At 36.8% G+C, this 22143-nt stretch overlaps 1 protein-coding gene across 1 annotated transcript in view; it reads right to left on the bottom strand.

Moving 5' to 3' along the window:
* Positions 1-22143, bottom strand: part of NRP1 (neuropilin 1) — a 121388-nt gene that overhangs the window by 37271 nt on the left and 61974 nt on the right. The window contains 2 exon segments of the mRNA XM_072412653.1: positions 16437-16603; positions 18287-18442. Of these exon segments, the coding sequence (XP_072268754.1) occupies positions 16437-16603; positions 18287-18442 (323 nt within the window).

The following is a 22143-nucleotide window of genomic DNA, read 5'->3' as shown; positions in this document are numbered from 1 at the left end:
ACAACTGCCACTTTGCTGTGCCTATGCACCTTCTTTACAGTTACAGTTATTGTCCCCTGCACATTCTGGGAATTTATCACTTAAAGTGGAACTAAAGGCAAAATAAAAAATGACCTTTGTTGGGGGTTATATGGTTTGTCCAACTGTCTGTGACTTCTCCTGAACAAGACTGTTAAAATAAAGTGGAATGAAACAAACCTACTGGTTGATGGGAGGTCAGAGAGGGTTGGCAAGGTTATCAAAAAGGTCAGTTTGAACTTCCACCTACGTTTGCAGAAATATTGATTGACAAACAGCTAAAGTTTGCAGATCTCATCTCATCCCTAAGTTTATTGTCACTTTAGAATATTAAAATATCCATCATCACATCTATTATTTGTGTTCTTTTGTCCAAAAAGAATAAAACATTCCCATGTATTATCTGCAGGACACTTCTATATTTGTACTCAGGGTTACAAAACCTGCATCTGAAGGAATTCTTCTCATTAGGTTTAAGAGAAAAACAGACACACAATCAAACTGCTGAAACACAGCACTTCACTAAAGGAGAATAGAAATGAGCTAATTTAAACATTAAGATGTAATGGCTTGTAACAGTGAGGCAACACACTGCTTTCAATTTTAATCGTGCCATAAAACGTTACCTATTATGAAAGAATCCTTCCAGCCATTGAGGCAGCTCATAATTAACCATTTTCCTATTGATTTTCTCAGAAATTGCCACTAAGATTTTCATTTCAAACACCATCTAAGAGCCAAAAAAGCAGTGTTATGTCTTATACACGCATAGGAGCTGTGAATATCTACATTCTTTTCTAATGCTGTTGTCAGTATTAGAACATTACCATAAAATAAATGTATAATTGAGACAAACCTGTCAAGATAAAATCAATCAAAAACTACTTTGAATTTTTACAAACCACATAAGATGACCTCAATCAAACTTGACAAAAACAATCTTTTCTGTGATACCAATCAATTTCTGCATGGGCTCCCCATGGCTTCAACAGCAGGGTAGTAGTTCTGTATTAGTATAATGCATATAATTACCCAATGGCAAACCTAGCAGACATTGTTGATGTAGTTACCAGATCAGGATTTCTCTTATAGTAGTTAGATCACGTAGCAGGACAGGCTAGAACCCGTGGGAGCATTTTCTGTCCATATCCCCATTGAAGATCTCTCACTCTATGGACTGGAAATCTGGTCAGAAAGACAGTCAATGAGCTGATCTCCACAAAAGGGAAGCAGAATTTTACACATCCCTATGTCTCCCTAAGGTTTTCCTAATCCATATGTACTCCAAATGTTTTGTCTAGATTTATAACTTAAGAAAACAGGGTGATGGCACTAACTGTGTATACCAAATGCATTATTTTTGTGGGCCCCTAACATTTGATTTACAGCCATGCCTTGCAGACTTTTGTCTGAACTGATGTGTGTATTCAACAGCATTGGTATCTTCTTCAAGAAAGCAACAGTAAAAAGAAAGCAGAACACATCACAGACTGCAAAAGATTAAAAAATGAATGTGTTTCTGGAAGATTAAAAAAGACAATGCTTGCGGGGACAGCCTGCCTTGCGCTTCGAATTCTTCAACTCTTTAATGCTTTTGTACTCCCCGTGCATAAATCAGGGGCGAAAAGAAGAAATATTTAATTCAGATGGATCCTTTGAACTTCTATCCTATCAAGTTCTCTTTTGAATAAAGAAATCTGTTTTAGTAGTCAAATATTGGCAAGAATGGGCTCCAGTGAAGAAGACAAAAGAAACTCAGTGTTCCAGGTTAGGACACTGGCGTGTCACAGTGCATGAAAAAGAGACACAGACACACAAAAACAAAAAAAAATAAATTCCAAGCCTACTGCAGAAGAATGAACAGCCTTAGTGATTCTTACAACAGGCGGGTATTGTGGTGGCACAATGGCATTGCATGAGTCTTTGTTGGATTATAGCTTTGGGTTATGTATAAAAATGACTTTTCTTTAAAAGCTAATACTTTGTGTGAAATAAGTCAAAGTCGTTGCAATTCAATGACGAACAAAGGAAACGGAGGCAGTCCAAGTGATTTATGAGGGTAAAATTGGGTCTTGATGGAAGTGTGCTCTTTCGATAATTGTCAGAGCAAAATGCGGGTCTGAAGTTTTAATGCCACTTTTGTGACTTTCGTTTTGTGCAAATGCTTTAGGAGCTGTGAAATGACACCGAAAATTGTTGTCGGGACTTATGACGGTTGTAAATTGTGTGACTGAACCTTGTTTGAATATGTTGAAAGAAAACGTATTCTCTTTTAAATAACATAGAAGGCTTTCTTTGGAGCAAACAATTCAGCTATTTGGCTGAAAAATGGAAAAAGAGAAAGTTTTAGGAGGGAAATTTGTGGTCGTCACTAAGACTAGACTGGGACAGAAGAGCATTTGTCCATATGTTACCACCATGGATAATTCAGAGCCATAAGGAATTGTGTATATAGGCCTCATAATTAAATAATACTTAAATTTTATAGGATTATCAAAGATCAAGTACTTTACAGAAGCCTAAACCAATCCACAAATACTTGCATATGGAAGCTCTTCTTCGTCTGTGCCTTAACCTTACATGGGATCTACCATCTGCCTATACAATTTATTGGCAGATTATAGGCTGTAAAATATTCATAATCCAGCATATCTACCAGGTGAGATACGGTAAAACCCAATGCAAATTTTTGCCCCTTAACTCGGATTTACCGTAGAAGAAGATTTCTTGAAGAAGTCCTATCTTTTCTCCACTCCTCCAACCCCTATTTAATGTAGAGCGCTGTGTAATATGTTGGCGCTATATAAATACTGTTTATTATTAATATTAATAATAATAATTCTTGACACTCCCTGTTAAGGTATTAGTGGTACTTTTTGTCCCCAATTAGGGGCATTGCTGGACACAGGTAACCACATTACTGTACACATTACTCATTTTCTTTTCAGCATACCTCTACTTTTCAATTTTGGAAGTTTTCTCTTTTACAATGACGTCTGTTTTTCAGCCAGTATTCACCTGTTTCTAATAGAAATAAAACCATGGACAACCAATCTAAAATCTTTAAAATTAACTTAATACAGGCCACGTAACTCTGGTACTAAACTTAATTACAATTTAATTAACAGATGGGGAAAAACATGGTATCTCCACTACTTTATTAAAAATGCCTAGCAAAACTTATTTCAGCTGGATTATTGTACACTTAATTCAATTTGTCTGGAGAGGCTCAACACTACGGAAGCAATACAACTTTCTAAAGAGGAAAAGACACAAACGAGAAAATGACATTTTGCAAGTTAAATGGGAAAACGAATAATTATTTGTATGGTTTCCTTTCCCTAGGTCTTATTCTGATATACTCCAACAGATAAAGTAAGATTGTGGATAACTGCAAACCATTGTAAGCAAAATCTGTAAAATTGTCCTCCATCTCTCCCTTATATAAATAACCAAAGCTTATGCACTAGTTCTGAGCTACTTAGGAATTTGTATTTTGCTGGACAATAAATGAAAACTCAATGCAAATGTTAACATATACTAATTGCACGATAACCTACCACAACTGTAATATCAATTGCTTTCTGATGTTTCAAACAGATGTTGGGTAAGCAGGGTAAGTATTTACTATGTCCAGTCCAATCTTCAGTTGTGGGTAGACTGACCCCTAAGTCCGTGTTGGTTGAGGCTACGTACACACGTGCAATAATTATCGCTGGAAATGAACCATAATCTGATATTCGTTAACAAAAAAAGTGCACAACGACGCCAATGAACGTGGAATGTCGCTGGAAACGAAAAACGACTGTCCTGGCAGGTCTGATTATGTGACGATCTTTTGCTATCTTTTGTGTGTACGGTCGTGTGGTGATCGTGGATTGTTCTGCGGTACACTCCTTTACATGTTACTTCCTGCATCGTTCAAATGATCATATCTAGCATGTGTACACTGATGGTGGATTATCAATCGATCAATCGTATTGTTACAGCATGTACAGAATGGTGCACTATACGATAGTTCAAAAAAATTGTGCACAATCGTTGATCGGTCGGTAATTGTTTGTTTACTAACGATAATTATTGCGTGTGTGTAGCTAGCCTTACTGCTATGGATAAACAATTGTATCTGTAAGGGAGTTATAAACCCCTTATTTGTGAGTGTGTGATTGGGTCCTAAGGATGCCCATCTGCTAGAGTGGGAATCCGTCCCCATGTTGGGTTGGTGTCAAGAAGGTGTAGGGGTGGAATAGAGAGTAAGAAGAAGACATTTGGGATGTAATAGTAGAATACATATGAGCACGGAGAAGCTTTTCAGGAAAAAAATCATCATACCAAAATGTTTCCATTCCACGACATTCCACAAACGCTGATAAGATACCAGGGTGCTAGAGGAAGTTTTACATAGAGAGGATGGATGAGGTCTTCAGTGATACAGCAACACATTCCCAAGCATTGGACTAGTTATTGGCCTGTAAAACCTCCTCTTTGTGAAAATGTGGGCCATCCACTTTTGTATTTGCAAATAACATATTGAGTTATGCTTGTCAGCTCCAGTAGGATAGCTTAGTTCTGTACTAAAAAGATTATGTTGTATGGTAAAAGACCCATTTTGGACATTGAAGTTTATAGACTGTAGCTAGTTAATATAGCAGTTGTTTTTCTCCCTCGTTTGGAACGGTTTATCTCATAAAGAAACATCACCAGTGCCGTTTGTAAGTACAAAGCTGAGATAATGAGCAATTTATCGTGCCTAAAACATGTTTCCCGTCCAAATCAGAGAAAACACCACTCATCTGTAGCGTTTTATCTAATCGCTGCCTTTAATGTGAAAACAAAGGATAAATGCCAAGCCAACTCAAATATGTCTTCTCCAACATTACTTTAAGTCAGGGGGAGTTCAGAAAAGTATGCAGTACTTCTCAGAATGTCAAAAAAACCCGACAATAAGCCTTGTGTGACTGTTTAATACTGGGTGGGAGTTTTCAATCTAGTAATACATTTGTTTAGACTAGCAGTAATCAGAAATTGGCTGTGTCCCTAAATTCTATAGAGCATTCTATATAGTTTTGGTACATTCTTAAAAGCTTTAATTTGTTCTGGCAGCTCTAACCCCACTCTCACCAGCTGAGAAGCTCCATATTGAATGACATCACGTCTTGATATTCTTTGCATGCATTAGCTGGAAAAATTGGGCAGCCTTGAAGGAGGAATATTTTTTTTTTTTTTTGTGAAATGTGCGTGTGAAGTTTTTCAGGTTTTCCAGCCAGAATTGTAAACGTTGCTAGCCATATGCAAACTATTGGCCATATAGGTGTAGATCAATAGCTCAAATCATTGCCCAGTAAGATCAGTTTTCAGGCCTGTAGGGATAAAAAGCGTTCCTGTATGGGTGCCAGTGATGGGCCCCTTCCCAGCCCTTACTGAAATGCAGTGCTGGTCCTCAAACAACCAGACTTGACAGTGAGTGGCAGTGAGTGGTACTTAACTTTTCACTGCTACTTCTATTGGGTTGCTGCTGGTCCAGTGGTGTATGGAACCGCAATCTGATCACCAGTTCGAACACAACCTAAGGCACCTAGGTCATATTGCTTTTGCCAGTGTGCCTATCCTCCAATTTCCATAATGCTCTCCATACATATGTATTCTGCCCCTAATAAAATCCAGGTGGTCTCTCGATATTCATCAAAGTTCCCTAAAAGCAGATTTTACCTTCATGCTAAGAGCCAATACATTGTAATGATTTTTAGTGCTGTATTCTGTCAACCTTGCAGCTGATTCTCAATGTAAGAACTTATGTCTCTAGAACATAAGACTATTATGGCTTCCAGTACAGAAATCAACTCGCTTTTCAGTGATGGTTTTAAAATTGCATTCATATAATTTAGGAATGTTATGGTTTTCATTAACATTTACCTCCCTACGGATTCCCTGTTGGACAATAACAGAACTTCCCTAACATTTAAATACCACGGGCTAAAATAGCTTTTATAAAAACAGATGTGACACTTGGATTGGCTGCACAGAGCTCAGCAATTGTTACCTATTTGTTTATTTGCAATAGTGATATCCTGTTTTTACCTTGAGGAGACGTGTTCCTAAATGGACTACAAGTCTTATTTTCAGGTGTTTTTAGTTTTTATTTTGCTTTTGATCAGAGCAGACAGTTTTCATACTTTTTTTTTACCATTGCAAAGAATGTTACGTGAACTGAAAGAATTCTAAAACAGCTGTTAACTCTTTAATCTTTCTTTTTTTTACGAACACAACCAATAAAGATAATTACAAAGGTGAGTTCTGTGCCTTCTGCTAGGAGGGATGTAAGGCATGGAAAACAGATTGTAGAAGAAAAACTACAAAATGCATTTTTTTTACAGGCAGGAAAAGTTATTTTTGTGCTGAAATAAAACAATATGCATGTATAATTTGATGAACACACATATAACTATCTAAATGTGTTCCATAAAAATAACTTTAGTACATTTCACTATATACCATATGTATGTTTAACAAGATCAGTGATAGGTATCCTTTCATCTAAGATAGAGATCAGATGGTGGATCACAATTTTAGCTTTGAAAGAACTGTTTTATATTTGAAAGTTGCAAACATGTGTACGCTCATTGATGTGTGTCTAGATAAGTGATTTCTAAGTAGCAAAACCACAGGAATCAGAAAAAAAAATAAATAAAAAAAAAGTGTTTTTAAAGAACCTAAATGACTCAGGCTATCCACTTCATCTTATACATTGTCCAAGCCTTTGAGGCAGCAGAGCAACCATACACAGGCAACATGTAATGACAAAAGGAAAGTATCAAATATTATCAATTGCTTACACTAGGTACTTTTTATGAATGATTGAAAAATTCTTGCTATTTCAATAGACCCACATGGACTTAGACTGCTATTTTCTTGACTGTACTGCTCTGGGAATCCTTTGTCGTTGTTTTAAATGCACTTATTTATTCTATCTATCTATCTATCTATCTATCTATCTATCTATCTATCTATCTATCTATCTATCAATCATCTATCTATATAAAACATCAGTTTATATTTAAAAAAAGTTGAAAAAATAACATAAAAGTGACCCTTTTATAGAACTACAAAATACAGTAGAACTTTTATCTGTCCCATCCAGCTAACTATAGAACTTTTATCTGTCCCATCTAGCAGGTTAACCTGCATGATCCCATTTAAGACTCTACCAGCACAAGTAAAATGTCACAATTTTATATTTTTCAAACAATACACAGAAAAAGCAGCAATAGAGTTGAAAAAATTCTACTTTCTATATACCAATATGCAGCTTTAGTTTTGCAAGCTCTGAGAACAATAGTCTGGTGGACCCATAGTAAAAAGTATATAAATAGTTACTTCTGAGAAACTGGGTTTTTATCATTTTTCTCTAGCACTTAAATTCATTAGCAAGTCAGAAATGCACAAACATGCTCAACATTATCACACACTATGTTAATTTTTCCAGGGTCGCCAAGAGAGCTAACAAACGGATCTTTTCCTATTACTGGTTCACCTAGCGCACAGTGAAGTGGGTGCACGTACAGAGCTGAACAATCCACACATTACACTTCTCAGCTGATTGCTGCAGCTGCTTTTAGTGTTTCATTAAAGAGCCAATTTATCTTAGCCCAGAGCACATCGAGCTGAAAAATGATCTAAGCTCCATAAAGCAGCCCTATGCACTTTTTACCTTAAACCTGTATGCACAGAAGAGACAGATGACTGGGGGATTCTATTTATTTACTCTGACATGGCAATAATACTGGGCTGCTGTCACACATACAGCTAAAAGTTCATGTCTGTAGATCATTGGAAACCAACAATCAATGCTTGGCTTGCTGTATTATAAAGAGGGGGGGGGGGGGGGGTATTGGCGTTCAGCAATAAAGACCTTGTTCAGATTTATGATTTGGCATTACATGAGGAATAAACAATGGCATGGCTTTTACCAGGATTTCTAAACACCCAAACATTTGATAGTTCAGAGGTTGTCATAGAAAGGTTTCTAGCTGTCATATATGTTTAGCTAGTGTTTGATGCGTTGATTACATCACAAGTAATAAGTATTGTGTAGCATTGATTATATTCCGTTTCATTATCATTTTTATGCATATCACTTGAATTGCTCTTGTTGCCACCAAAGGAAAAACAGAAATGCTGAAAAACAAAATATAGAATGCAGCAAACTTTGTTGGAATTGGCCAGAACACACAGGCACACCATTTGGTGAATGTAAAAGTAGGTGAACTGTTTGTATAAATCTGCTAAGTGAAGGACAATGAATGTATGCTTGAACTAAGTGACCAATTTAACAGAGGCTTTTTCCTACTGTTGTCTGAAGGCAAAGCTGGATTTATAGTTCCTGACACTCCAAGGCCAACTGTCCTAATATGCCTTCTTGTTGTCCCAGTTAACTGTCTGCATGGTATCACACAGCCAAGAGCAAAATCCATTGCACTTGGCACACCAAGGCTGAAGGTGAAGCTGCAATAGACTTAAATGCTGGGTATGGAAAAAAAATACCCTGTCTGGCACAAAGACCATAACTACAGGTTTTTGTTGCTCCAAGACAAGTATCCGAAATCTAGGGTCTGTACAGCAGTCGCCCAACATCATTCAGTAATTATTAACTGACTATCACAAATGACCACTGTTGTTTCCTAATGGTGAGGACATAGCTTATTTGTTCTATTTGTCACAAATGATCATTAACGATTGTTTCCAACATTTGTTTAGTGTGCGTGTGTGTGTAGCTTGAGATCACTGGTTTGAAAACCTCTAATTTGAATCATGTACATACATGAAAACCCTTGCAAACACACAACTATACACAAATACTTAATTTACTAATTGACAAAGCTGACAGCTGACAAAGGCTTAAAAACAAAATGATACCTTTAATTTTAGAAATCACATATTCTATATAACTGAAAACATATAAATATTTCATGCACTTAGTTAACTGCACTAACAACTGTTTTTTCACAAAACTCGTTGTTAAAATGTATGATTAATGTAGTTATTTTCACCTAAGGCAATAGGGCTTTATAAAATATTTATTTTATATACTGAGGACAAATGCTGGCAACAAGCTCAGAGACATAATGGCGGAGGAGCTGGAGGGGGCAGTGGGGAATTCCATGCGGACAGTTTTATTGGTATTCTGCAAAGTCATGTAAGTGAAGGTGAAGGTTTAAGCAGTTTCTTTAAATTAATTACAATATGTGCAACATTATTATTTCTACAACACAAAGCCAGCCTTGGTATGTGTGCAGATAAGTTTCTGTTCCCTATTTTCTGTGCGTAATTATTAAAACGTGACCCTCAAATTGTTTAAATAATTTTCCATATGTCAAGCTTAATTTCATAATTTATATTTCTTAGATCGGAATTCATGATTGGTTTACTTTAAAATAATTTTTTTTGCTTTACATTTACAATCCGGTTCTACAGATACAGGTAGTCCCCAGGTTACATATGAGATGGGAACTGTAGGTTTGTTCCTAAGTTGAATTTGTATGTAAGTCGGAACATTATTGTGTACATTATTTTATTATAGAAGATGTAGAATATTTTAATAAATGCAATTAGGACAGATGTTTGTCTCAACATCTCAACACATGAACGAACAACGTCTCAACACACGAACTAGCAGGGACGAGCAGGGAAGCCTTGTTCGTATCCAGGAGTCGCCCATATGGATGTCCTTAACTCGGGGACTACCTGTAACCATGGAATATTTGAGAACCTACCTTTAGCTTTCTCTGTCGAAGTGAAACCCCAGACAGGGAGCCCTCTATTCTAAAAGGATGCTAGAATGCTGTAGTAACTGGATAGAAGATTATATAATATTCATTAACACTTTATTGCACTTAATTACGGTATATATATATATTCTGTCCCACCCCATCAAAATCAAAGAACTCTATTTAAAGGCATATTTTCTTTTTAAAAACTAAAATGCGTCACATGCCTATATTTGAATCCTGGGTGTTAAAAAACACAAGGAAAGCAACCTACATCATAAACAGGGTACATTTCTCATTAATTAGTGTAGTGGGCGTTTACAAAAACATGTTATTTTTTTCTTTTTATAACTAAGCAGATTGTATTTCCCCCATCATGAAGGCCCAGGGTTTGTTTCATGTCTAGCTCCACTCTGTTATACAGCAATGAGTTTTGGCCATAGACGAAGATAGAGGAGCAGATGTTGACAGTGAAGAATCATTTCATAAATAAGAAACACACATCGTTCGATTCCAATACATCCCACAGTTTCCCATGCACCGCTCCTTGACTCCGTGAATGAGTAATTGTTGCTGAATACGGTGTTATTTGGCAAAGACAGATGATATTTTTTTCTCGTCTGCAGAACTTGCCGCTGGAATATGTATAAAAGGCTGGAAGATGCACTGATTGGCCATCCATTATTCATCACGGCTGTTTTAAGCGGGATGGTGTTTACAGTTGTGCTATGATGCGGTTTCTCAAGTGTTTCATTGCGCATTCAAGCTCTTTCCGAAAGATATAGGGTGAAACGTCATTTCTGATTCCTCATCTCCCTAACTACTTGTTCAGCTGTCATTTTCGATGTAGACCAGCTTGGACACGTGCGTTAAATTTTCATGCCTCTACGTTATTAATGGTCGGTTGGTAAAATGGAGTGAAATGCACTTTCATTAAGATATCATAAGTAGTGCAGCACAGAGGTTCTCAGCACATGTAGGAAAATCAGGTAGCGGAGAAAAGTGGCGGGCATGTGACCTTCTTTTCTGTTCTACTTTTTACATGGTATGGTAATGGGTATATTATTAGATTATCTGCCTCGTACCCAACTGTTGCATCTACTTGAAAGCGAGCTTCATGTGTGGTAAATAATAATAATAATAGGAGCTGTTGAGGTCACTAAATACAAGGACCATTAAACTATGCAGAACTGTATAGCTGTACAAGGACCTAAGGACTTAGGGGCCCATTTTAACTAGATGTGAATCAAATTAGGACTAGGAACCATTACCTGTGTAGCACAGATCTGGAGTCCCTTTATCACCTTTTGGATTGGTAATATTTACCAAGCATCAGCAAAGGCTTATCTATCTATCTATTTATCTATCTATCTATCTACTATTTGGTACACAGTGAAAATATTTGTACTTGATCAGTTGTTAAAGTGAGGACTCAAGGATTGTTCATGCATAATTGTCCTTTGGGACTTTACCACCTTTATCTTCCTTGCAATAGTACATAAGCTAATACATAATCAAACTCAATATCACACAAATTGGAAGGCTGAGCCCATACTGTGGGTTCCGGGCATCATGGCTGCACCCCTCATTGGCGCATCACCAGCTCATCTTTAATTCACATTTAACTGGTTGTAACATCCCTATGTTAGTAAGGGCCCTCAGCTTGGAGAAGCAGTGGTAACCTATCAGTATCATGTTACTGGCCTAAACCCCTTGGAAAAAGTTAAGTATTATTTCTTCCAATGGGGACCATTATGGAAGTAGGGGGCCAGTTTGAGGAAATCTCATAAAGTTTGCACCTGCTTCGTAGAAGCTTGATACAGCCTCTGTAAAAAAACATGTCGAAACCAAAGAAAGAATAATATTTATGTACTTCCTGCTCTGCTGTACAATGTTTGGACCTATATATAGTACATACAAACATATGGAAACAGTATATGATTTTCTCCCATCTTAAAGACAACCAGAGGAAGCTGTAACATTTCTAGTCAAGTGCCATTTCCTCCCTTTGGAAACTGTAGTAGGTCAGAGGTCAATGTGTTTGCCCATTAGCCTTGTCAGGAGTGTATAGCTGATGAATGTTTGGGAGGGAACATTGACATTTTTTTGATGTTTAAAAGAATAGTTAGCAGACAGTAGGCACGCACAGAAGAATTGCATAACATCCTATCTACAACAAACATGGTTCTTTCAGATATTCCCTACTGAATGAAGAGGAGTTTACAGGAAGTTCTGTCCCTGAATACACAACCACTTGTCAGATGTTCCCACCAAATCCGGCTTTGTTATTCTGAGAAACAATTCATTCTTTTCAAGGCTCATGTTACTTAAAGTGAACGGGTAAAGATTTAGAATTTTCAGCCTTAATGTATTATATTTGTAAAAATGAATTAATAAATTCTTATTTTGAGTAATACTCTTACCGATAGAATGAAGAAGAAAGGTGTGGGGTGCTTGATCTTTTAAAGCAATGGTTTTCCTAGGAGTGGTGGGCTTCTTACATGAGTAGGGACTGGGTGAGCTATAAATCACCAGAAGCACAATGGACCTGATTTATTAAAGCTCTCCAAGTCTGGATAACGTAGACTATCATGGGAGAACCTGGGTGATTCCGCATACCTAAGACAGATCAGGTGCAAGATTGAAAACAACTGCCAAATAAATAGAAAATTAAATTTAGGAAATCTATACTAGGTTTGCTGGATTGCCCAGGTTCACGCATGAAAATCTATGTTCCCTAGTCTTGAAGAGCTTTAAGAACTCAGGTCCAATGTATAAAGTCCAGATTTATTTTTTCTGAAAAAAATCAACAAGCCACCTAAATCTTACCCAAATTTAAACCTACTAAAGACTCCTTTTTTTAATCCATCACTTGCTTTGCTAAATTACCTTGGGATTCAGTATGGAATTGGAGAAAATTTCCTGCAAACTTTGATTCTTTTCCAAATGTTTTTGTTTTAGAATATGCAGTCTTAGGTAACTATCCTTTTGATATAAAAAAGGAGCACAAGTAAATAAATAAAATAAAATAAATAAATGTGTAACTAATCACTGATATTTTTAGATCTTGGAAACTGCAAACAGAGCTGTTATATTAGAAAAAAACATATATGTTATGTGAGAGTATCAATATAATATATTAGTCACCACAGATCTGTTATCCTCTGTGACAGTTCCTTAAGATATTGCAGTAATAACGCCACAGCAGGGAACACCTAAATTAAAAATCTTAATTAAAATATCCTTTGCATTCTATGTTTCATGCGTATGATGTAATATGCAAATATTCCTCACTGTAACTGCTTGGCACATTGCCTCTCAGCATGAATTCCGTTCTCGTGTCGAGCGAAAACTTCCTTGTGTGGCGTTAGCATATTTTTAGAAATAACTTTTCTTGATAAACAGTGATTAGATTTTTTCACACTTATAAAGCAGCCAATAATCTAAAAAATGTGCCAATATTATAGATCAAATAACAAATATGTATAATATAACGGTTCATCAGACAGGAAAATAATTATTGACTTAACAGGGGCCTGGCAGTGTTAGATGAAAGAAAGCTATAAAAGTCACTTATGACCAAAATAATGAATGATTAGTGGTCTGTGTACAATTTTTTAGGATCTTTCCAAGCTTTCCAGATGTTCAGTTACCATGCGCTTATGCTACCCATCCAATGGGTTTATTAACATAGATGAATGCTCATTTGCAACCCCCATTTAATGTACTGCGCTGCATAATATGTTGGCGCTATATAAATCCTGTTCAGAACCATACACCAATGAGTGTCAGGAAGATACTTTAGTATTTATACTCATACATAAGTAACATGGCCATTTATTTGTCACTACTAAATATGACAAGGCAGATGATGATTGTCCAAGAACATGACCATCTAATGGTCAAAGTGATCAACCTTTTCTAATTAGTTTACTGTTGGTCCATATGAAGGGAAAACCAAAACCCTATAAGGTATGCCAATATATTCTAACAGTATAGGAAAACATGTTTGCAGACCATTGATAGTTGGTTAAGCATGGCTTCTTGTTTCATCAGCCATTAGGCTTCATTACTAAGATGGCCTTACTGCTAGGTATGGTGAAAACACTTTTTCTACTCCAATGATGAAACAGTGCTGGGCTCCTGTCTTATCAAACTGTAATACTATGGCTTTAACTTTCTTGGTGGGCATATGGGACAATGCCTTTTTATTTAAAAGAGCTCCCAAAATGTCTTCCAAAAAGCATAAAGATCAAGCTCTGTAAACTCAAACATAAGTAATTGTTCTACTAGGAAGATTATGTGATTTTCAACCTGTATGGTAAAGGTAACTATAAAAATATAATGCAATTTATTACCCAGAGCAGTTTTACTAATCAGAACCGACATTTTAACCCACATCTATTAAGCTGAGTAATTTCCTGTGTAACACATTATGGCAGTAAAAGGCACCTTATTACAATGACAAGGATGCAAAGGCATCATCCTATACTGGCTCCAATCCAGTCCTCTAATGAATCTGTCCTTATAGTGGGTTTTTTTAACTTTACAGAATTGCCCCATAAGGACCACAGATCATAAAAAACAATCTGTTCTAAAAGGACTAAGCAGGTAACATCTCAAATATTCTGTATATGAAATGTTTAATGGGTTGACAAGATATGAGTTTGGGATAGCTAACAATTATTTTCAAGAGTTTGAGAGCGGTACAAGACGAAATTTGTTTGACGAGGTCACAGGTATTAAGGGACCTGATCACCGAACATAATACTGAACATATTCTACAACTTTACATTTACCATAACAATCAAGTCATTACAAATGCATTTATGTTGAAAAGAAACTCAAGACAACAAACTAAACAAACCAGTGTAACCAACTAAATGTATGTAGGAAACATGGTGTTAACTAAATATGTTCATTCAGTTTATCTTAAAAGGGAAAACATGCACAAGCAGATGGGAACTGCAGTATTTACATTTCATTTAAATTGTTTAGGAGCTTTAAAACTAGCCTTCATTGACTTTTGTATCTAGAGGTACCCTGGAGCAATTCATCTATAGCACTAGTAGTGGAATCACTCTGTTTATTCCCTAAAAGCTCTGCTCACCCTACTTCCCACTCTATGAAGTTCCGGTCTGTTAATAATAGGCAATAGTAGGCTTCAAAGCACCCAAGTCAATGTGGAGAGGGAGGACAGAATGAGCAGAGCTGCTGAGATAATAACAATGACTTCATTGCTTCTGTTGCAAATTTTGAGGATACATTGTTCCACAGTGGCTGCAGCTACGTAGGCTACAGAGTCAGCAAAGGTTTCTAAAAAAATGAAAATGCCTAATTGCCCATAGCCTGGGTCCACAGGTTTGCTTTAACAGAAACAATAAATATGATATAAATAGGAAGAACTCACAGCTAGGAGAATAGGACAGGGACTCAAATATAACAGGCCAGGATGACTCAGCCCAGATGCTATAATTTGGGCAGATAATCCCTTTTAGTTCCCACAATACAAGATTCTACTAATTAGTCTTCCAGAATTCTTTGTTTAAACTAAGCAGATTTTAACATACTTACAATTATTGCTTATTCGGAATGATAAACAAATACTCCCATGACACAGTGTATGGTTCTCTTAACAGAGAAATGAGATAAACATGCACACATATAATTTTCCTCTCTACAGTAGTTCATTCCAACTGGATTTTCAAGTGACGTTTACAGACCTTAGTCTGGCTATATTTACTTTGCCCCCCGCTGTGAGCATCACTATTTTTAGCACAGGATTTCCTTTTATACAAGGGAACTAACGTCAGTAAGAAAAGAGCGTTTTTTCCAAAGGATACAGGCTCTTATACATGGAATGGGGTATGTAGAAATATAAACGTTTTGTGACATTATTTGTAGTCCTTTCCTGTTCTTCACATTGCATTTATAGCCCTTTCGTCTGAACAATATGGTATGAGGATGAATTATTACCTTGGAGGAGGGGTTTTGTGGGTTATGTTACATATAAAAAAACATTGCAGGGGGAATTCTAAATCAAAATGACACACCACAATGAAGGTTCAATGCACCTGCACCTTATTTTCCCATGGACACCACAGCACATAAATTGTGCTCACCTTTATGCGATGGTATTGTACACTGGCCGGCCATAACAAAGGAATGTCAATGCAATGTACCACACCGTGGTTTGCATAATATCAATAGATTTAAGGGTGGCCAAAAACCACACACCCAATAAATAATTTTAGTCGGATCTGAGCAGTCAAGATCAGGAGAGAACCAATTAACGTAAAGTCTACTGAATACCACAATTACTGATTGGGACAGGCAGGTATTTCAGTATATGTGCCAGGCTAAAAGTTGGATATTTGTTGGCTTGAGTTAGTCGCTGGCTTCTTATGCCAAAAAAATATTATCCCTAGATAATTTCTTAATCTGTTCCGGTCTGCCTGACAGTTTTGTCTCTTGTGTCTCACCTACAAAATAACTCCGCAGAAAGAGGGATAACCGCTGAGAATGTCCACAGACAATGTGAAAACCCAGGAACACAAACGCAAATTTTTTCAAGTCTAACATCAGGAAGGTTCAAGAATTTTTTTAAATAATGAGATTAGTTGACACCATAGAGTTGTTAGATTTGCTAAATACCTGTATCCATTCTTTGACGGTGTCTTCGCCAGGTGTCCATCCATTCTCAACATAGTTTAATCGAGATCTTTCTGCGGACCAGTTGGTGCTGTACTGAGAGGACACAGTGATTTGATCGGACGTGATTTCCCCAGATTCCATTCCAAGTGGTTCTTTACATTGAAAACCTAAATACAAGAAAATAAAAATAATATATTTTTTATAATAATAAAACAAGCTAATATTTTTGTTTAACCTGTTGGCAAATTTTAGGATTGTGGGTCAAGACAGTAGAACAACTTAAATAGTATTTGTTATTGATGAAGTCCTCCTGAAGTTCCATCAGGGGCATACCTATTACCCTGGCCCGATCACAGGTAACCTTAACATTTGTTATACCCTTTTAACAGGCTGGTTGGGTCCTGTACCCCTTCTTCCTTAATTGCCCAAGCAGCACAGGGGTGGCAGGAAGATTGTGCATGACCACATTAGCAGTGGAATGACTTTGAATCGGTGCATCTAAGTGATTTAGCCCGTATTCGTGGAGTATTGAGCGGGAGGATAGGGAAGGGAGCCAGAACAAGCAATAGCTGGGGGCCAGCGATAAGAAGCAGTGTCCCAAATGCCAGAGAAGAAGCACCACAGAGGGACCATTGGAAAGATACACATTAGAATAAAGTGATAGTATTTTTGTGTATATTAGTGTAGGTGTGCATGTGTGTTAAGTGTATATGAGTGTGTAGGTGCAGGCTTCAAACTACAGGGGCCGAAATGGGCCCACAAAAATTTCACGACCTGCTATACCTAAACTTATGCCCTTTGTTTTTTTTTAAAGATTTTATACATCTGTTACCTGTCATGTAAGTAGATCCTCATGACAAGCATTATCTTTTTTGAGGATTTTAGGGTTGTCAAGCTTGACACCCTCTTCCTGCCACTGGCTTTCCATAATATATGATGGTAATATCCAGGTAATTGGGGTCACATGTGAATGCTTTGAAGTTAAACTAGCTCAGCATTATACTTATTATGGATTCTAACCCAGCCTACTACAAGAAGGTCAGAACATTGCTCTTCCTTGACAATAGAACGGAACTCCAAATGGCTTCATAATCTGTTCCAGTTGTTTTTCACTAAACATTCCTATAGATTGAAAAACATTTGTGACTCACTGTACTGACCTGGCAAGGTTTGAGATATATTCGCCCTATTAGTACCTATTGCTTTAGTTGTAGGGGGAAAAATCAACAGACTAAATACAGTATGGGCTAATTTCATACAATATTTAAAATTATTTCATTTTAATACAACTGTGGGTTGTATCGCTGCAAGACACAGAAAAAGAACATTTTGTCCCCTATCTTTTTCTTATAAAAGGTTAGTTAGGGTGGGTATGATTCATAAATTTTGGTTACAGTATACAACTCTTGAACCTTCTGTAATTAAATCAGCCAGCCACACATCTCTAACACCCACTACCTATGCAATTCATAGAACAAAACAAACAATCTATTTTAAGTATACTGAATTACAAAGTTTGGGATGGAATCATACTTTGAATGAGCTATCAATCCATAAAATGTGAGTGAAAGGAACTTCTTTGCAAAAAGGAAGGCACACCCATAAAAAACCAATCTGATTTTATCTTTATTTCTCAGTTAAAATGAAATATCATATGATCTGTTAACTATGAACAAGTTTCATACATACGCCCTTCCTCCAGTTCATATAAATATGTGTTAAATTGATAAAGAAAAAAAATACATCTACACGATATCGTATTCTGGAGATCTAATTTATTTAGAAGTTTCTAAATGTTTTATGTGGCTGGAGGGGCATGAGAATACATAACAATCTCCATAGTTACTAACCTTCCTCTGCATTGCTCTGTAACACAGTGTAGTTTGCAGAAAATCCTTCCTTGGCTATTGCACTGTCAGTGTGAAAAATCATGGACAGGATTCCGGTTGAGGAACGAATACGTCCTGGTGTGTTCTGTCCACAGTAACGTCCGATGTGAGGTCCCACTGTCCGAAAAAGAAGGAATTAAAAGGCTTAATAAATATAGAAATGTTTGCTGGTTTGCATTAAAATAATTAATTAGGGCAAAATGTCTTTAGGGAATGGAGGGTTAGGGACTAATTCTAGGCAACAAGTGACATTTCTGAGCTTTTTGTGCTACCAAGTAAACGTGTTAATTAGGAGGTTCACTCGGTTTACCTTGAGACCCATATAATGCATATGAGTTCTAAAATACATAATCTAATATTTTAAATGATTACATGCAGAATTTTACCTTTTAAAACGAGTTTTGTTCCTACTTCAGAAACCGTCAACTACCAATCACTGCTGCCTAACTCCATCCATGTTATAGTCCTCTCCTCTTCTTGGAGCACCTAATTAGAGCTTGAGTTTGCTAATTACCTCTGCCCCTCACCTACACAACCTGTAGAAGGGCAAAGTGAAAGGAAAATCTATGTAGTGTCCCTGTGAAAGGTGTGAGTTTTGTGGAGCTGTTGACATTCCATCCATAATGACAATGCTCAGCAGCACTTTTAAGACTTTTGCATGTCTACACAACTCTTACTTTTCAACCTAAAGGGTTCCAGCTAGAACTGGCTGACTGCAAATAGACCCAATGTGCAGAGTGGCTACAATGGCAGACAACCTGCCGCAAGCTTTATTCTATTCATGCTTAAGTTATGAATGACTCAGGCAGGTCCACCAATACATAGCAATGTAGAAACTACCTATTTCCAACCAAAGCAGTGCCTTGATCAGGGGTGTAGTTGTAAAAAAAGAAGAGGGGGGCACGGCACTATCCATGGTGAGCGAGCATGCACATCATTGTTTCCTAAATGCCTCATTCCTGAAAAAAGTGAGGGTACGGCATGGAGCCGAAACATGATTTTTTCCTCCCTAGTGCAGGTGTGTGGACTCTACCTCGTCCCACCTTCATTACCTTTTATGATGCCTCCCTATTGTTTTAAGAAAACCCTACAGCTTAAGTCAATTACATAGCCTGTTGGAAAAATACCTAATTCAGAAATTGTTGAAAGCTGGATGACAGCAGAAGGTAAGTCATCTGAAAAAATGGACTGTAATTTCTTAAGTGGAAAGTATTTTTTCTCTGCTGGCAGAAAAACATTCTGGTTCCACCAAATAAATAGGCTGGAAACCACTTAAACAATAAAGGGCAGCCATTGAACTCAGGTGCCGTCTTTGACATATAAACAAGTCAAGCATTGAAAATGGAACAAGGAGGACATTGTTCATCTGGAAGCTGTGATTGAAGAGTCTGTTCATGACTCTGACTTAAAATTCTAAAGGCATTATTTGGGACTTTAGATTGTCTGGATTTTGCCCCCTGGACATCTCAGATCTTTGCTCTCTGTCTCTGTTATCACTGTACATTTAGAAACTGATGGCCCAACACAATACAAAGAAGTATTGAATTTGTTCGCACAGGGATTCCTAGACAAGCTAATGCAATATTGATCGTCAGAAAACGGAATAAGGCAGAAAGTATTAATCACGCTTACATATAAGAGAAACAACAATTTCTTTCACTATATTTTAATACATCCAGCAAGCCTGTAATTATCGCTTATAATAGCATAAGTTTCCTACTGTCAAAAAGGAGCGCTTAGGCTGAATTTCTCTAATGGATCTATTATTACATATTTACTAGCAACAAAATCTTTCCTAATTTTGTTAGACCTATTAAATCTATGAACTGTGGCAAATCATCCTCGTGAATCTATTATTAACACTTATAATTAACAACCGCTGCCCGAATGTCTAGTCAACAGTGGATGAGAGGAAGTAATTATTGTTGGCTTATCTCGTGGTAGCTAATTATATGCATATATTTATACGACCTATCTCTTTCCTGTCTATCAAGGGCCTCAATGGAGAAAGCCTGTATATTGTCAAGTCAGGGAAAAAACAAATCTACAGACATGAATTCATTATAGATCAATATAGATGTACAAATGGAGAATCTATTTGCATGACGGTCTGTCTGCAGATTAAGCAATACAATAGACAGGTTGATGTAGTCAGTATTTATGCCCGTAACCAATCTTATTAGACTCATTGTAAGTCTAGAACTGTTCCACTAATGGAATCGTTTCCAACTAGGTAGCCTATCCAATGTCTAATTTTAGGCACACATTAGCCATGACTACTGCCTGGCCTGAACATCGAGCTCAATAATAGCTAAAAAAAAATAATCACCCAAAACACACTAATGTTCTGTTCAGGAATTCATTCTTCACTAAGCTGCTTTAGGCAATGTACTGCTAGTTGTACAGGTGCCCAGATTTCTGTATGGCCTTAAATATAAGCTACCAGATAGTCTTGATTGAATGTTATCTTATTGGATTGGAAGAAATAATTATACTCCTAAACTTATTTTAGGCTACAGTTTATAGATCAGGGGACTGCAATGGTGTACAAATATGATCCCAGAATGGTACATAGCTTCAAAATGAAACTTTATACCTGAAATTCTCCATCCGCTAAAATCATTTAGCTGCTGCCTTAGGAAAACAGTTTGGGCTCCATTTCTGCCAAATTTTCTGCTTGGCCTAAATGCTAAGCTTCACGATTAGCAGAAACTCAGCTGGCACTTTAGAAAAGATTAGACAATGTGACACATGACTTGGAGCATTTGCACTATTTTTGGCTCTTTGGCTCTTTTTTAAATCAATGAGCTGCATCAGTATTGGACGTGTTCTAGCTACCTTTACGAAAAGTGCCATGCACATTTCAAGGCTATTTATGTATTTATATATATTTTTTTATTTGATGATAAAACCATATGTGATTTTGGCTGGGTAACTCTTCCTGATCCCTATACTACTAGATCATGCTTCACCTCCTACCAATGTCATCTGGTTAGCCCTATAGACAACCATGATTGGATATCAAACATGGCAAGTTAGGCTGATAGAGACAGTTTAACCAATCGGTTTCCATCTCAAAGAATAGGGAAAACCGCTGCCTTTTCTTGCTTTTGATTCTAGGTGCATGGACTGTAAATGCAATTCATACTATTTTGCATATATAAATGGACAAGGTGAGCAACAATAAGAAACCAACCGCATAGATCAGACAGGTTGGAAATCTGGCAACTAGCAGTTTAAGAAGGTCAGAAACTGAAGCCTTCTTATTACTTCTAGGGAAATATTTCTTTGTACTCATCGAGGTAATAAACCGATGTTTTTTACAATTGGTCTTAAAAGAAGATTCAATTAAAATTCAATCAAGGAATGGACAACTTTTTTCAAAATGACAATCATATTCAATAATGCCTTTACCTAAGCCATAATTAATAACAATATCTTTTACTGGATTCCTTAAGCGACACACTAGCAATTATTATATGTGTTGGCATACATTGACTGCTCAGGAGAAGAATTAAAAGAAAACATTTGTTATGTTTGTTTCCTATTTACTGTACCACTGTCCTCTCTTACTGCCTGCCTTCAGTTTTTTTTACAATTCAATATGAAAATGCTTTTGAGCTGAACAGTACCTAAGGAACAAATCAATTAGCTTCTCGTGCTAAGTCCATTTCACCTAAGGTCTGTTTGAAACAAAAGGTTAAATGTACCAACATTGGTATTATCTACAAATTGAATCAAATTGCTTGTACAACTGGAGATGTTATTATCATAATGCATATCAGGTGTTGCCATAACTACTGCCATCAAACTTTTTT

Source organism: Pyxicephalus adspersus, chromosome 5 (assembly GCF_032062135.1).
Source record: "Pyxicephalus adspersus chromosome 5, UCB_Pads_2.0, whole genome shotgun sequence".
NCBI lineage: Eukaryota > Metazoa > Chordata > Amphibia > Anura > Pyxicephalidae > Pyxicephalus > Pyxicephalus adspersus.
Note: the sequence above shows the minus strand (reverse complement) of the source record. Positions and strands in the feature narration are given on the sequence as shown.